At 41.6% G+C, this 18,186-nt stretch overlaps 2 protein-coding genes across 2 annotated transcripts; both read left to right on the forward strand.

Moving 5' to 3' along the window:
* The first annotated feature begins 2,164 nt into the window (after nucleotides 1–2,164).
* Nucleotides 2,165–10,583, forward strand: chn1 (chimerin 1). Its single transcript, XM_077727525.1, has 7 exons — nucleotides 2,165–2,772; nucleotides 4,320–4,404; nucleotides 7,337–7,510; nucleotides 8,027–8,104; nucleotides 9,214–9,351; nucleotides 9,572–9,677; nucleotides 9,799–10,583. The coding sequence occupies exons 1-7, from the start codon at nucleotides 2,533–2,535 to the stop codon at nucleotides 9,968–9,970; spliced, it is 993 nt and encodes a 330-aa protein (XP_077583651.1). The 5' UTR covers nucleotides 2,165–2,532; the 3' UTR covers nucleotides 9,971–10,583.
* Nucleotides 10,584–11,999: 1,416 nt separating this feature from the next.
* LOC144204125 (acetylcholine receptor subunit alpha) lies at nucleotides 12,000–17,784 on the forward strand. The gene is made up of 9 exons (XM_077727917.1): nucleotides 12,000–12,722; nucleotides 13,596–13,738; nucleotides 13,824–13,868; nucleotides 13,960–14,069; nucleotides 14,389–14,584; nucleotides 15,141–15,378; nucleotides 16,356–16,579; nucleotides 17,168–17,404; nucleotides 17,536–17,784. The coding sequence occupies exons 1-9, from the start codon at nucleotides 12,680–12,682 to the stop codon at nucleotides 17,662–17,664; spliced, it is 1,365 nt and encodes a 454-aa protein (XP_077584043.1). The 5' UTR covers nucleotides 12,000–12,679; the 3' UTR covers nucleotides 17,665–17,784.
* The last annotated feature ends 402 nt before the right edge of the window (nucleotides 17,785–18,186 follow it).

The following is an 18,186-nucleotide window of genomic DNA, read 5'->3' on the forward strand; positions in this document are numbered from 1 at the left end:
TCATGTTTTCCACTTACATAAAACATTATGTAACTTGATGATCTGATGATTTTCTGAAGGGTGAGGTCAGTTTAGCAGGTCTTTTAGTGTTATATATATATATCACTGGAAGGAGATGTTAAATCCACTGCAGCGAGGTGGGAGATCCAGATTAGGATTTTTACATTTGGATGTACTGGTACATTGGAAATGATGAAGATGTTCTATTGACGTCAAAATCTCATGAGGGCAAAGAGTGCAGATGCTCTTTCAATGTTGTCATCGTGTCAGGTCAGCACGGCATTATAGAAACATTTTCTTATGTAAGACATTTTCTACAGAACAGGAAAAAAAGTGCAGCACATCCCAAAATGTGTAACAGCTCAAAGTCAGAAAAGAAGGCAACAAAGTGTTCAGGGAAGAAAGTTCCTTAAAGTGAGCCAAGTCATGAGATTAAAAAATAGCTTTTGAAGGTAACATTTTCAGATCAGCCGACCTCTGGTTGCGAGCCATTTTTCAGCATTTTGGCGGCTTCCTCAAGCCTGCACAAGATTACAATATTGTATGAATAGACATTTAATGTGCCAAAGGAAAAATAGGCTATTATTTCACGATTGGGAAAAAAATCCATATTTTTCTATTCTATTCTTTTAGATACTTTTTTTGCTGATAAGAATGCTTTTAATTCAAATGTTTGGAGAACAAAAATATCTGAATCTCCATTTTCTTGCTGCTTTAAGTCAAATAATTTGACCCCCACACCAGATATGAATGGGCATTTCCGTAGTAATGTGAAAGATACTGTACTTCATCCCCCCTCCTCCCTCGAGTGTCATTTCTGGACAATTTGGAAAGCCATGTAAATCAATCAGCATCAATTAGAGCAGAGCGCTGGTCAAAGTGAACCACATCCTGTGAGTTGAACACGCCTTCTGGCAACACGATTGCACTAGGAAGCCCTGGACTGAGAGGATGAACTGGTTCCAACCAAAGCTTTTTGCTGTCTTTTATCTATTCGAAACTCAAATACCCCACTGAGTGAGGACGTTGTGCTAAGCAGGACGCCTGCCGTGGAAGTGCTCTGTTTGCCTCCTTTCATGTTAGGATTCGGCTACTGTCCATGCCAAACATTGGAATGTCACTTTCCATCTGTGTATGTTTCTTCAAAGCTCCCCTCTACTCCTATGAATTTCTTTTTAAAGATACCTTTCTACTTCAATTTAATAATACAGTAGCTCTCTCTACTGCACTAAAGTACGTGTTAAAAGGAACATTGTACCTTTGACGCCTGAAATAGATCCCACAGTACGGGGGTTTAATCACATTTGACTTGCAGTGTAAATTAGAAAGCAGATTTCCACATTGCTATGGTGATGCTATATTTGATACCTCATTTGCATTTGCAATGTTGCACGTGTATTGTCACAATAGATCCTGAGCTGCAGAGAGGACAAAATGTTTCATGTCTAAAGAGAATGCAACATGTTGGATATACATTTTTTAAAAGTGAAGTGTGTAGTGAGTGCTATAAGATTTATAGTGAGGTCATAATTTATGGATGCTTGTCCTATATACTCTTTTCTGTTTGAACAAAAGTGTCGGAAAAACTAGTCATTATACCGATAAATAATGAATACAGAAAGTTGTTTTATTATAGACAGATGTCCATTCAGATATCAGCATGTAATGTTATAGTACTTATTATAAACTAAAGATTGTGAATGGCATTAAATATGGCCTTGAAATTACAATCCATCACAATTCACTCCACTGTTTGATTTATCGCTATCATAAAGTGTCAATATTATTATTTTCTAAATCATGGTCTGGATGAGGTGACTTGAACAGGCAGTTGATGAAATTGTCTAAATATTCAACACTTCTTCTAGGATTTGATCCTTTCACCTTTTCATGGTTGGCCTGTTTTGGTGACAAGGCAATTTTCCAAATTTAACCAGCCACTCCTGTGGCAAGGGCTCTCAGCATTGATGCGTGACCCATTCACTGCTCATTACAGGCCTCCTCTCAGTCCAGTTTTCCCGCTCGGTTATCTGATGGCGATAGCACGTGGGGGGTGGGGTGCCGGCAGCCAGAAGCAGCCAGCAGCAGCCAGGAGCAGCGGCTGAATACGTGCCGCTATTGGCTGGTGGGATCCATTTAATAAGCCATGACTACTACAGGATCCACCCCCGTACTCCTCCCCCTCACTCGGCTTGCTCTCACAGCATCCAAACACAGTGTGCTGCCTCTGTTCCGAGGAGAATATCAGCTCAGCGCAGGCAGGGGAGGATTAACGCCACCGCGCATCTCATCTGCATACATGTTCCGAGGGACTGCCATGAGAATCTGTGGCTTTTTTGCTCTACGACCATTGTCTGAGCTTCCCAAGTTCCCCCAGTAACTGCTGACAACCAAGACTCTTCTGGTTCTTTTCCACTGTGTGTAAACAATAACGTTATTCGGCAAGGACTTGCTTCGAGAATCGGGAAGCTTCTTCATGTTCGCACTTCGGGACCTCGTCTCCCCCTGAGCCGGGAGACGGCTGAGCCTAGGATGCCGTCCAAAGAACCCTACAAGGAAGAAAAGTCCCTGGTGCAAAGAAGCAAACGAGAGGCCAACCAGGAGGAGATTTTGGCAGCCGCTTTGGGGATGAGGATGGGGCCCGAAAAACCTTCCGCCACCTTCTGGCAGCCACTTAAACTCTTCGCCTATTCCCAGCTCACATCTCTGGTCCGTAGAGCCTCGCTGAAGGAAACCGAGCGGCCTTTATCGGAGAAAGTCCATAACTTCAAGGTGAGGCTTGGAATTAGGAGGGGGACTTAAATGTCGCTGTTGTTCTCTACCTTTCAGAACACTTGATTCATTTCATCATGTGTGGTGAAAGGCTGCTTCTCACGCTTCCCTACAGGGAAATAACATGGAAGGGGAGTGTTGGGGGGGTAGAAGGGGGCAGAGGGGAGGAGATGCGATTAAAAACAACTGTTTTGGCCCGTCCGAAGAAAGGAAAATCTGTGGGGAGCCCTGTGTACCACTGCTGTTAATTTGAGTGCCAGATGGAGAGATTAGGCCGATGGAGTGGTCAAAACAGTGGTGGAGTGTTCTCGTCTATGTTTTCTGGTTCCAAAGGTCCTCTTTCGGTCTGCTTTGAATCGAGAGCTCGGAAAGTGTTTTGAACCGATGCCGCCCTTCTTCTTTGTTCCCATCCATAACTAAATGTCCCTTTTTAACCTATAATGAGTACAGTTCCTGCATTTATAAGGCCATTACCAAGAAACCACAACGCCCGAGACCCAAATGGAGCCTTTTAACCACAAGAGTTGGGCTTTTTTTTTTGTTGCAGGCTTATTGATGTTTGTCTTTCCCCCAAAATAGAGTCAATCCCCGTATTCCATGCCAACTTCAAACTGGTAGTCTACATTTAGGGAAGGAAATGCTGTGATCGCCACTTTGAAACACGGCTCGCCCTCGATGTTGTTATGAAGCCTCAAACTGGGGCTTCTCCCTCTCATGGGCGTTCCTGATTGGCTAGCTGTTGTTACCTTGTGAAATCAGGCTGTTTCCATATGATAGTGAAGTGTGAGCCCCCACTTTGGCATCATGGCAAAGACTTGACACTCACTACTGCTATCACTTGCTTGTTTGCACCTCGTTCACAGTTGGATCTTCGTCATATGCTTTCTGTACCTTTTATCCATTTTAAGAGTTAATTAGTATAGTTTTGGCAGGTTAATGTACTGTGTGTGTAGTGCTGTCAAATACATGTGTTTATTAGGGGCTATATTTATACTGTGGGACTTTTTAGATTCAATTTACTAATCTCCAATGTTAGCCTTAACATAACATTTTTGACAGGCCTAATAGTACAATTTTAATTGTTTTAATTCTAAAATCTTATTTGAATGAATTTTTAGGTACACAATGCAAAACCAATCTCATCTTTTGTCTTTCATTTGAAGTTTCTAACTCTAGGATGTAAATTTTCTTATGTAATAACAACAGAATTTTTATCTTGACAAACAAAAACAATTTTAAATTCTGCACCCAAATATTTGATCAACAAATAAATAAACTGCCAGACTTAAAATATCACATTCTATCCAAATTGCTGCCCAGAGTACACAAGAAATAATCAAATGTATATAAATGCAGTTCAAGGGAAAAGTAGCTTTTTAATGAGTGGTCCAAGGTAGCTTCCAGGCAGTCTTTTTCTGACAAAGAAGGGAATTAAATACACACACACACACATACACACGTACACACAGAATCAATGACAAGAGGACACCCTTTGTACTGGCAGGCTGTCTCACCATTATCTGTCATTGTCTTTTTCCGTTTTGCAGGTCCATACCTTCCGAGGGCCTCACTGGTGTGACCACTGTGCCAGTTTCATGTGGGGGCTGATGGCTCAAGGGGTCAAATGTTCAGGTACAATTTCAATTCTCTTGCATGTCTCCTCACTGATTACAAAGTGAGCATAGCTGTATATGGGTTACTTGGTTTTTAGTACATCTGGAGCTGGATTATTTCCCTTTTAATCTACAATCCCAACAGTGAAAACATTGGATTAGGGGGTTGTATAATAGAGTGGAATGAGGGCCTGGTTGCCGTGATGTAATACATGATGTTTGCGAGCTTGATTACATTTGAAAATGTTTTTTGAAATGAAAAAGATTGTAACCATTGTGGAAACATTGGCTTTTTTTCATAAAACACATCTACATGTATTAATATTTCTTACTCACCCAACAATTCAATTAGAGTTCATCATCTATATTTCAAAGAAAAAAGTTCTACTGCCATTTTGCCATATTGTTTAGTGGTAGTTGTTAAAATTCACATCCTTCTCTGAAGGCTGTTTGATGTTTTATTGATGAAACAAAGTGTGTTGCACACACACACCCGGTGTCAGTGCGAGATTCATCGTTAATTGTTTATGATTTCGTTTTCAAATCTGACAGCAAGCAAATTGAAGATGCACATGTTTGCAGTCTGATTTTCCAGGCCATGCCATTCCTTCACTATCCGGCACCAGTATTCAAATCTAGGGCACCAAAGCCTCTCATGGTCCTCACATTTGCATACCAAAAAAGTGCTGCGCCCCCTTTCCCCTCTTTTTTGTATGTGCTCAACTGTTTTGGCCGAGCTCCAGGGAGCCAGCCTTTGCTTGGTGCTTGTTGTGCCACCCTCACCAAACTGCCCCCCACCCCCTCAAACACATACACACATACATTCGCCCCCTACAATCCCATCTCATCGTGCCCGTGAAGGAAAACAAAGCTGGCACGTCTTTTTAATGAGGCGCCAAGATCAGAGCGAGGGAAAGCCGCCCCGTTTCCACGCAAATTAAAATTCAGCCCCTCCGACCAATCAAGTGAGCCACACACTTGGTCCGTTAATTTTCTTGAATATGAATTATTTATCCAACACGGGCACCAAAACAAGTGCCGGTCAGTAACTGAGCGAACAACACCATCCCAGACGGAACCCTAGCCTCTTTGCCATGGCAACCGACCAAAACCTGCTGTCGTTCCCAAAAAACAGCATCTCCTTATCTAATGGTGTTCTTTAGACATTCACCACACCCTCTTTCATCCCACCTGGGACCCTTGGAGCCCTGCAATGCTAACACATGGGCACAGGCCTCCTCTATTATACCGCTTGTCAGATACCCTTAAGAGAATCATCTCTTTAGGTAATTACATTTCTGCACCAATGCATATAAACCCTGAATCCTTTCCTCCTGGGACCCATTTTCATCTAAATCATTGGTGTCAAACATACGGCCTACGGGCCAGAAGGGCCACAGGGATGACTTGGAGTGGAATAAAACTAGAATTTTGTAAATTCTGTGGTTGAGTGTGTGCACTTCTGCATTTTTCTCAATTTCTTATCCACATTCTTATTGGTTATTTCACACCCTGCAGTCAAAACTATGCCATTAATAACAGCCAATGAGTGAACAAGGAACCGTAAAATGCCCCAAAAACCAAATGGCCAAAAACCAGCAGAAAGTGACCAACACATTCAACCAAAATCAATAGAAAAATTGACAACAAGTGACCTGTAAGCACCCCTACAATGACGAGGAAGTGACAAAATAGACTCACTGCCTACCATTGATACGATAGAGATCCAATTCACTTAAACAGGGTGTGAATGCTTTTGACACCCCTGATCTAAATAATGTCTTCTACCAACTGGGGACTATGATTCACAGTGTTTACTTTGGCGGGGGGGCGAGGATTTGAAAGAAAATTTTAAGAGTGGGTGGAATGAAAAAAAAAATCAGATGAAAACCTCTCCTGAAATTAACGACGACTGAAGAGATCTAAGAGCTCGAGGAGCTGCTCCATTTTAGTCAGCGGAAGTAGGTCTAGTGTAGCCCGCAGCGGCTGAATTGCTTCTTCCGCTGCCATTGTTGCAGCATGAGCTCGGTTTGGTAAGAAGAAAAAAAAATTGAGCTCAACGCCGGCGGTCCGCCTCCATTCCTCGTCCTTTTTAGCGCTCCTCTAATTCGCTGCGCGTGTCTGCGTCTGTTACGAAGGCAGGAATGGAATACCTGAGACCGCTTTGCCCCTGACAATATCCGTTAGAAGATGGTTATTCTTGGAGGTCTACCTTTTCCTACCATATTTGTTCCTTTCCTTTCACAACACAAGTGCTTGTGTAAAATATTTAAGTGTGGAAAAGTTGAATTTTTAGACATCTAATAGGAGAGAAAGTAATGTTTCACCACTAAAATGTGAGATCACTTATACCCACATTGACAGATCTGAGCACAGGGGCATGTTATAATGGGTGTTAATGACATCACGAGGAGGGGTGTGGAAGGGAGGTCAATATAAAAGCTGCTTTCACTCAGAGTGACCACTGACTGAACAAATTTCATTTTATTCATGCTTTTCTACAATGATTCACATTGGAAAAAATACTAATTCTGTGCTTTTTCACTTTATTAAACAAAACTATTCCCTCTGGGTTGCACATTGTTTATGTGTCTTCCTTTTATACGCTTGGACACAGCACAACATTGACCTTTTAGGTCCATCCAGGCAGCTAGCCTTCACTAAGCATAGACATTTTAGTCTCTAATAATGTTTGTAGGGCAGTGCATGACAGGGAGGAGGAGCTTCGTGGCATTCGGGGAACACACATTGATTTAGAAGACTGGCTCTTTTGTTGTTTTTATGCTGGCCTAAACACGTTGGAATTTGAATCGATACAAAAGCTCAATTAGGTTGGTGAACTGAACAAAATCCATCAACAAGGGCTATTATTTATCTCCACAAAAGACATTAGAGTATTTTTTTTATCATTAGCATTTCTTGAATCCTGTCGATGTCTCTGTTGTATGCAGACTGCGGCGTCAACGTCCACAAACAGTGTTCGCCTCTGGTTCCCAACAACTGCAAACCAAGTTTGAGACACATCCGGAAAGTCTATAGCTGCGACCTCACCACCCTGGTAAACGCCCACAACACAGCGCGGCCCATGGTGGTGGACATGTGCATAAGGGAGATTGAGTCAAGGGGTGAGTGTGCTTTTATTATTCAACTCCATTTTTTTTGGAACGGGAAACTGCACATTAATGAACCTGAAAAATGCCAATTTACAGTGTCAAGGCAGTTTACAGAAATAGGAAAGAAAAATAGAAAACAATACATTAGAAAGAAAACATTGAGGTTACAATAATGACAGCGCAATACCTGACATTACTAAGAAGTTAAGAGTCGATGGTTACAGGACATTTTATTATTTAATGAGGAATATGTGTCAGTGCTTTTTTCTGCCTAAACTCATTTTATATCACTTTAACCACATCAGAGGAGTTGATTGCTTTCTCATTGTTTGCCTGCTGACAGACAGCTGAATCTCACTTTGATTTATATCTTTATTAGGTTGCTTAGTGATGCTGAAAACAATTTGCATCTTCTCGTTATTTTAGCCTGACATGGACATTATTTATGTATATATTATATATGCACTGTTGCTTTAATTACATTTCTCAGGCAGTTGTATGTCTTTTTAAGCATTTTTTTGCCCTCAGGACTGAAGTCTGAAGGCCTCTACAGAATATCAGGATTCAGCGACTCTGTGGAGGAAGTGAAGTCGGCCTTTGACAAAGGTTGGCTTTCCTTTTTTTCTTTCTCTCTTATTCAACTCATCAAACACTTTGCAGGATTGAACATCTTTAGATGAGTAGCGACCTTCACTTGAGATTAATTAGAAAGTGACACATTGGCTAGGATTAGTGAGTGGCCTTCTGGGAGTGACAGCCCAGTGTCTCTCACATTCAGTGTTGACACAAAGAGCCCGAAGGGGGAGCAGTGCCAAACTATGTATAGAACGTTCAATAGAATCTTCAGGTATTGTATTATATATTGTAATACAAGGCAATTTATTCGTGGGCTGCATTTGACAGCAACCGATGTGCAATCAATTTCAACTGGGAGGTCTGGCAAATTTTAAAGAAAGCATATTGTGGACTTTTCCTATTATCAATTTTTGTAGTCCATCTATTAGTTTGTCTATATTATGAATTTATAGTATAGGAAACTATCTTTTTCAGAAAAAAATGAAACTTAAAGACTTATATTTGTGTTTTTTATGAGAATCATCTAATACGAAGTACAAAATAAACAAAAATGACCTAAGGGCAATTTAGCATACTATTTTGGGATGTGGGAAGAAACCAAAGTATTTGGAGAAAACCCCTGCAAGCCCAAGGAGAAAATGCACACAGGAAGGTTCAGACCAGGGATTTAACCCTCGATCTCAGACCGACCCGCTATCCACTCCAACACCGACTGGGCCGCCATGAAATAGACTTTTTTTAGAGGGATGCTTTAAGCTCATCTTTAAAAACCCAACGCGTGGGGCTGTGCACTGGCAGCAAGTGCAGTGTGAATTTTAACTGGAGCGGGGGACGTTCCCAGATGGGCCTGCGGGAGATCATCCATGACAGAGTGTCATTCCAGCTCACAGCACTGTGATGTTCAGCCTGCCAGCGCAAGTAGGCCATGGCCCGCTCACCAAGGCGCAAACGAGCCCGGCGAGAGTGGCAATCAAACCATCGCAGACGCTTTGATAGGCACCGTCGGCGACCGGACGAGCCCTTTATCCTCTCGCCCATGTGAAACCCGCCACTGCGAGTTCGCTTCTCATTTTGCTTCCCCCTTTTTTTGCCCCTCTTTTCCTTCCGTCCACCGCTGGTTCCATCACACATCCTGGCAGGCGGCGAGAAAACGGACATCTCTGTGAAATCCTACGAAGACATCAACATCATCACGGGTGCTCTGAAGCTCTACCTCCGGGATTTACCCGTCCCGGTCATCTCATACAACGCGTACCCGAGGTTCATCGAGGCCGCAAGTGAGTCTGAGCTAAACCGCGCCCCCGGCAGCAAATTCCCCTATAAAAATCCAATACATTAGATTTGACAGCTTTGTTTGCTGGAATACACATTAGTACTCTCCCTTTGAGAGGCTAATGGCTTTCAACAGTCTTTTAGCCAAGAGATTCATTGATTTTTTTTTGAATGCCGTCCCAAGAGTTGCGCCCACTTTAACCTTTAACGTCGTCGGCGTTCCAGAACTGGCGGATCAGGACAAGAAACTCGAAGCCTTCCGAGAGGCGCTTGCTTTGCTGCCTTTGTCACACCATGAAACACTCAAGTATCTAATGGGGCACTTGAAAAGGTAAGTAATTGGAGAAATACTAGGAATTTGCCAAATTGAAACCAAAAAGCTGATAGGGAAACCAATTGTTCTCAAAACCAAACAAATTCATGTCTGACCTTTTTAAATGCTTCCATTTAAGGGTGGCCCAGAACGCAAAGTACAACCTGATGAACGCTGAGAACCTGGCCATTGTTTTTGGGCCCACCCTCATGCGCACTCCGGATCTCGACGCCATGACTGCACTCAACGACATCCGCTACCAGAGGCAAGTGGTAGAGGCGCTCATTAAAAACGTAGACGCGCTCTTCTGAACTCACTTCAAAACGAGCTGCCAACGGGCAGACCTTGCTCTCCAGAAGAAGAAAAAAAAGATTCCGATGGATGATATCCTTTTTTCAAACGTCCTTTTTATGGACTCTTTTATCATGCGCTAGGTATACTAGATGAAGACCCCCATACTCCATTAGCCCTTTTACAACACTGTACTTTACGGCTCCCCATTTTTGTCGGGGGATTTGCGTATAGCTGACATCCCAGCATGCATCGGTGCTTTGCGGCTCAGCATGCGGAACGTTCGTCTCGCTGTGATTCATTTCTTTGTTCTGTGTGGTGATTGATAGATAGATGTAGTCCACTTTTTCATCTAAGTAGAGTGCCGTCTTTTCTTCCAACATTGTGGAAATTCAACTCAAAATAAGCTACTGATTTTTTTGTGGCGGCAGCAGAAGTACTTTTTACGACGTCTTATTTTTGTATGACCGCTTTGTCCAATGAGCCTTTCGTACTTTTCCTGTCGATGTACAAACTGTCGCATTTTTTCCTAACTTTTATCTTACTGTTCGCGGCGTTATTTGTGACTTCATTTTGTACCGTCATTTGTACACAACTTGTGCATGAATCAGTTTAATAAACTGATAAAACGCGGTTATGCCAGTGTTGTGATTATAGTTACTAATTAGAATAATTTAGTATAAAAACAAACTAGCGATATAACGCCAACGACTTTCCATTAAATTTAGAAACGTACCCCATCCTATAATAACATTACAATGAATTGCTACAAAAGATTTATGGTTATATCACATAATCCATTTATTTACGAGCCAAAAAATATTTTATTTCCCCACATTCTAATTAAAATAAACTGAATGCTATCTATGATGGTGTTCATGTGTGTCGCTGCTGGCGGCAGGGTGACCTTGAGAGTTCGTCGTTAGTTATGCATAATTATTTCCGATGACAGGTTGTCCCTAAAAGCATGACATCACGTGACTGCCAAAACACATCAATCACAGTAATTTAGTGTGAGATAAAAACCAGCCAACATTACTGAATTCACATAAGAAATTTACACAAGGAGTCATGCTATGAATACTTAAATATCGCTGTTGGAAAATCACTATCAGAAATAACGTGTCTACTACAAATAGACCTTGTGTTCAAATGAGTATTTAGGGTTTTAATTGTTGTCTTGCTTTCACTTGCTTTTTGATCCCACAGAGCATCCTCAATGCAATCAGACCTCAACATCCAATCAGTCGTCTGTCGGGTCCGAACGTCACGTTCGTTTAATGTGAGCCAAACCCAAGCTTGGCGATTGTGTGGTGAATAAATTGGATTTTCATCCAAGCGTTTAGAGACATCTACACCCGCCATCAAGCCTGTAGATGCAAGGATAAACTGGCGCTAGGGTACGCAGGATGTGCCCCATTGTCATTAATCAGAGTTGATTTCAAGAGCTGTGATCCATGAGATAAGTGACCTTTGTCGGTTGTGTTGCACCAACGCACCAAGCTCTACTGAATATATTTATAAAAGCTCTTTATTCTTTTTCTGCGTCGCTCACGTTTGAGGTGAACATGTTTAGTAGTTTGATGTTATCCTCTCGTGTTGTCTTCCTCTATACAGTTGATAACAGCAAATTCTGAGACTCTGACAGATGTTCGGCTAAGGATTAAGTAAGTACATGCCCATTTTTTATCTTTTTTCTCTCTTGGGTTTTATTTGGGTGTGTGTACTTTTGTCAGATTTTTTTCCATTTTTCAACCTCTTAAGCTCTTTTTTATATCACATTTGTGTCTTTGTAATTTCCTCTTCTTTGTTAGTGAAAAGGAAATTTGTCTCATTGGTTGCTTCTGACAACCAGAAACGTGGGGGGCTGACAATGTGTGTGGGCTTTGTACCTTTCAAGTTCAAATGGACTGAGGGGCCCCCCATTTGTAATTTGTTTACATAAAAATTCAAATTTACAATAATATATAAATAATCTGAGAGATAGTCATATCAAACAAGACCATACAATAGAGTAAGTAGTGAGTGGATTCAATGGTGGATTGTTAATGTTACGTTTAAGATTTGGAAATTATGGTGCACCTTTGGCAGTGGAAGGGGTGGGGGGGGCAGTTGGAGGAAATCACTCTTAATTCAGATGTAGCCAAAATGGTGATTTGACCCTAAGTAAGATGAATGAGGCGTGTTGTTGAGCGAGCAGCTGATTGAACGCATGGCGGCTTGAAGGATATTGAGTTGACTGAGCCGTCACAGAGGCGCCGCCATGCACAGGCTATGTGACTCCAACAATAGAAAGGGTCAATTGTGTCAACAATTGAAACATGTGCCGAAATATCAAACTACTAAGTTCAAATAGTAAATATCTCATAATAGTGTTTAATTCTAGTCATTGTAGTACTAATTTAGCATCTCGCCGAGGTTGCCTGCCGGCCCTGGAGATGACCGTAGTGTATTTTGGTGACGGATTAGCTCGGTATGTTGATCTCACGAGGCGCGACACAGAATGCGTCCCTCTCGAGTAACGTAGCGTTGGCAGCCGTTCACTCAGTCATCAGCTGGGGGACAATAACAACTCGGCTGCTGCCAAGAGGGAGCCGGCAGGAGGACTGAGTCATTTACCAGTGGTGAAAGAATGTTTTAGGGACTCTCAGGAGGTCAAAGCTTGGCAATTTTCAAGTGGTTGACAGGCGGACAGTTGGAGAAGACTTCCACAACTGGATCAGTTGACGATGAAGGTGCAATCCCTCCTTTTCCGCCTTCTCATCCTGACAGGTAAAATCGACTTGAAAAGTGAATGGAATGCATATTTTGCTTTTTGACTCTTTGTTTCCAAAACACATGACATTATGAATACATATTCGAGAGGCTGCCAGAATCCAAATCAAACCTAATGAGTGATGTTGACGTTTGAGTGACAAGGGCACGTGCCCGCGTCCTCATTTGGCTTTTCCTTCTTTTTCCCCCCATCTGTCAGCACGCCTGCGTGATTACCTGGAGCAGACTGTTTCGTAATCGTTTTTCGTTCCAATTGAACTATTGAACCGTTCAGGCGTCTATGGGAAACGACCTTGGAGGCAAGGTCACATAACAGGTAGAAATGTGACCTTCCTGCGTATAATTGGAAGATAACCTACATCTCACGTTACTCCTTCGTCTTATTTTCTAGGCGGTTCTCAATGTTTGATGTCCACATTGCTTCAAATTAACACTATTTTTTTGTTTTAATGACAAACTTATTGGAGATGAGTTATATTTCTTTTTTTGTATCATGTTGACCTATTACTTTTTCTACAGAAATGACAGAAAAGCACCTTATTCCTAATAAGATTTTAGTTTTTCATAGGTTCCCACCAGTGGACGACAAATGGCACTAAGTCAATCTTTTTATTTTATTTTATATTACAGCTCATATAAACCATGTTAACTAATTCTATGTCATTATTTGGGGGGGGGCACATGTAGTACATAGGTCTGTCTAAGCTGCCATGTCTATTTTCATCACATTCATAAGACAACATAATCGCTTCCTAGTACAAATACAAGCAACCCCCACACAAGTGTCATCCTACTGTTAAACATGGCTGCTACAAATCTCTTTGCAAACAATCCCGCTTGAGCTTCCCATTTGTTTTGTTTCTCCTGGAGCTGTCACCTGGGCTTCTGAAGATGAAACTCGACTCGTCAAAACCCTCTTCAACGGTTACAACAAGGTGGTCCGGCCCGTCAGTCACTTCAAGGACCCCGTGGTCGTCACTGTCGGCCTTTCGCTCATCCAACTTATCAGCGTGGTAACATTTCAGATCAGAAAAAAAAGAGCCTCTGCTGAAATTTGACATCTTATCAGCTGTCCGACCACATTTGCTCCATTCGCAGGATGAAGTCAACCAGATTGTCAGCAGCAACGTGCGACTCAAACAGGTAGCAGAACACTCTACTTAACTGACAAGCAAAAAATTGATGTAACAATTCTGACAACTCAAGATTCCGTCGCCTATTTGTGCTTTTGCAGCAATGGAAAGATGTCAACTTGCAGTGGAACCCAGAGGATTACGGTGGCATCAAAAAGATCAGAATTCCCTCCACTGACATTTGGCGGCCGGATCTGGTGCTCTACAACAAGTATGCCATGAGGCCTCTTTGATTCTTTCAACTTGGAATCTTTAGTGAGATGTGTGAGCTCCTGAAAACAAGCACAACACCTGTCAGTGGTGTTATCGTTTCTACAGTACACTTGTAAAAGCTCGGCTAAGGTTTCAATAAGCTAAATATAGCCTTCCATATGTTTCGTGTGACACGTTGCACTGTTTCTCCCCTTTGGACAGCCCGCCGGCCTGCCGCAACATCGAGCGCCGAGCTCAGGGTGGTCCTCGGGCCCCGGGTGTCACATTGCGTTATCGTTTGAATAACGATGTGTATATATTTTTCTGTCTTCCCGCAGCGCCGATGGCGACTTTGCCATTGTGCATGAGACCAAAGTGCTGCTGGAGCACACGGGGTTGATCACGTGGAACCCTCCTGCCATTTTCAAGAGCTACTGTGAGATCATTGTACTTCATTTTCCCTTTGACCTGCAGAATTGCAGCATGAAATTGGGGACCTGGACCTACGACGGAAACTTGGTCGTCGTCAATCCTGTAATTATGCTCAGTACCGTGTCTCACTTGAACTCATTTCTTGCAATAGACAATTTTTCATTACTTTTAATTTGATCTTTTTGCGGTAATCTACCTGTGAGAACCGTCAAGTTCAGCCTGTAGTACACTGGTTCTTGTTGATCCTGTTGTGTGCCACCAGGTGAAAGTTTAGTTTAATCACCATGCTCACAACTTACAATTGTTTTCCCTTAGAAATAAATTTAAATATTGTTCATCCGTTCCAAACAAATTGCCTTTTGCAAATTATTTATAAGACCAAAATAACATTGAAAAATGCATTCAATATTCATAGGCCCTTTAGCTCATCCTCAAAAGGATCGGAAGAATGCTGCAACTTATTTTAATAATATATCATTTAAATTTTGTGCTGCAAAATGAACCCAAGCCTAATTGGAATGCAACAGCTGTTAACAGAGGAATATGGTTGTTGTAGAAATCCACTAATGGTAATTATCGGTTTTCTGTCTGCCCTACAAAGCATGTGAAGGACTGATGTCAAGTCAAATCCAGATGTAATTATGCTTTGTCTTCCTAGGATAGTGATCGTCCCGATTTGAGTAACTTCATGGAGAGCGGCGAGTGGGTAATGAAAGACTTCCGCAGCTGGAAGCATTGGGTGTACTATGCCTGCTGCCCAGAGACCCCCTACTTGGACATCACCTACCACTTCCTCATGCTGCGCCTTCCCCTCTACTTCATCGTCAACGTCATCATCCCATGCATGCTCTTCTCATTCCTCACCGGACTTGTCTTCTATCTGCCTACAGACTCCGGTAAGCCACTTGATTTGTAAAAATTTGTTTTATATTTAACATATGTTGTCATAGCTACTACGGCTGGGTATCAGTTGGATTTATCTGATGTGTTTGAACTCGGAACACCTGGGTTCAAAGGTTTGGGGACGACTGAATTGAAGTGTCTCAAAACTTTTGATTGCGGATGTACTCTTAAATAGTTCTTGAGCCAGTACTTAAAAAAGTCTAAATAAAAAATCAAATCGACTACAATTTTCACTTACACTAAATCTGTCAAAAATATTAAAGTAACATACAAGTATTAAAAAAGAAATCAATATCAAATTAAATTGAAATTACTACATTAGCTTGAATGGCTGATATTAAAATAATACTGTCTAAATTATTTGGAACAAATATATCAGGTTACGGCCAGTAATATTTTCTTCTTTGCAAATCTGTGTAATTTGGTTGGAATTTGCTAGTTAAATGTCTTAATATGTAAGATTTGCAGTCGGCATTCAATGTTTACCCTAAAAACGTCAAATGTTCTGAAATATTTGTTTTTGTTGTGTCGTGATACCTTTTGGGTAAAATCAAAGTTGCGTTACTTTGGCATGCATATGCCTGAGGTCTCGCCACAAACAGCTCTGCTGGCTCGGTTCCCACTGTGTGCCTTTGCCTCATTACCCAGCGTCCCTCTGCGCTGTCATGTCTGAAAGCAAACCCTGCTTTCATGTATAATACATCACTTGAGCGCTGTTTCGAACACTACCGCTGCCAAAATACACACTGTCATAACTGCCAAGCATTGGAAAACGACATGCTTTGCATTTTCCTAGTAATAAATTTGATTAAATCTAGCAATATTTACTTTTTGCAGGTCGAAATTGACAAGAGGATTAGCTGGAGGCCTCGCCTACTTGGCATGTCTCATTTTAGAGTCACATATTGTTAACAAAGCCATATTTAAAGTATTTTTAGACGGACTGGCGACAGCGATGTATTTGTTCCAGGTGAGAAGATGACCCTGAGCATCTCTGTCCTGCTTTCTCTGACTGTCTTCCTGCTGGTCATCGTGGAGTTGATCCCGTCCACTTCCAGCGCCGTCCCGCTCATCGGGAAGTACATGCTCTTCACCATGGTCTTTGTCATTGCCTCTATCATCATCACCGTCATCGTCATCAACACTCACCACCGCTCCCCGAGCACCCACACCATGCCCGAATGGGTGAGAAAGGTCAGTGGGTGACTCTATTCTGTGTGGAACATACTTGCAAGACTATTTTGTATGTGCAGATTGGAACATTCAGGGATGAGCTTCTGTCCTTTTGCTACACTGCCACGCAGTGGATATTCTGGAATTACACAACAGATTTTTTGTTGAGTACATCTGATGGTGTTTTTCACTAAATTTGGAACTACAATGCAAAATTGCTTTTTATCCACCTCATCGTGCTTTTGAACTTTACAATCCCCTCGTGCTTGTGTTTGAAATGAATTGAATTTTTTTTAATTATTATCATTATACAAGTATAATGAGATGAATTTAAGAGGCATGTTTAAATATTGAGATTCAAAGTATAAAAGAAACAAGCACGACTCCAGTGTTTGCTAAGCATGATTATGTTTTCACAAGGATGTGGCTCCTGTAAATATTACTACAGGGAGTGTTAACAAAAGTAATGTCTAATGCTATTTAAATTTTTATCAATGAATAATATTTTCCTCACTTGATTTTTGTTGTTCCTCAATGTTGTGGTTGAAGGTTATGAAGAAAAACAAAGATATTCATGAATTTTGTGTGTGTTCATTTTCTGTGGGGCAGCTTTTCATCGAAACCATCCCAAACATAATGTTCTTCTCAACGATGAAGCGTCCTGGAAAGGAAAAGCCCGTGAAGAACATCTACGGGGGAGACTTTGACATCTCGGACATCTCGGGCAACCAGGCTTCCTCCGTCCCCTACCAGTCGTCCATCATCAAAAATCCAGACGTCCGCAGTGCCATTGAGGGGGTCAAGTACATTGCGGAGACCATGAAATCAGATGAAGAATCCAATAATGTAATGAAAAACTGTGCTCTCATAGTTGGTTGGCTGCCATTTTTACTTTGATCAGCATCTAATGGCAGTCATTAAGTAAGTATGATTCTTCACTGCCACTTATCTTGAGTGTATTTTGACTTTTTTTCCAGGCTGCTGAGGAGTGGAAATTTGTGGCCATGGTACTGGATCACATCCTGCTATGCGTCTTCATGGCTGTGTGCCTCATTGGCACGTTAGGAGTGTTTGCGGGACGTCTCATTGAGCTGAGCATGCTCTAGATGAGTAATTCTGCTCTTGTCATGTTTTGTTGGGGTTGGTGGTTGGGTATGTTTCCCTTGTGTGTCCTGTCTGCGTGATTATGTGGTGCATTTCACCTGCTATGTCCCTTTTGGCTCTCCTTTCCTTGTGTGACTCATGCAGTTGTTTGTTATTGTCAGAAACCCATGTCTGTGTATTTAAAACCCAAAGTGAACCACATTAGATGTTAGGGTTTTTTTTCATTATAAATTATGTTACTATGTTTTCTCTTTTGGTGGTTTAAAAATTACTCTTTTTTTAGTTCTATGTATTTTTTTCATTGCCTGTATTATAGATTATGATGTAGTATGACCTTTTTGCTATTAACTCTAAATAATTGGCTTGCTGTGAGACAGATGTTGGGAATTTGTCACCATAATGATCATAAAACAGAATGCATACTGTTTGATGAGCACATATTTTGTAGGATAATTTTATAAACCCTTCACAATTTATAACTGAAATTGTAAATACAAATCATATTAATGGAATTTCAAGATTCC

This window comes from Stigmatopora nigra, chromosome 11, assembly GCF_051989575.1.
Source record: "Stigmatopora nigra isolate UIUO_SnigA chromosome 11, RoL_Snig_1.1, whole genome shotgun sequence".
Classification (NCBI taxonomy): Eukaryota; Metazoa; Chordata; class Actinopteri; order Syngnathiformes; family Syngnathidae; genus Stigmatopora; species Stigmatopora nigra.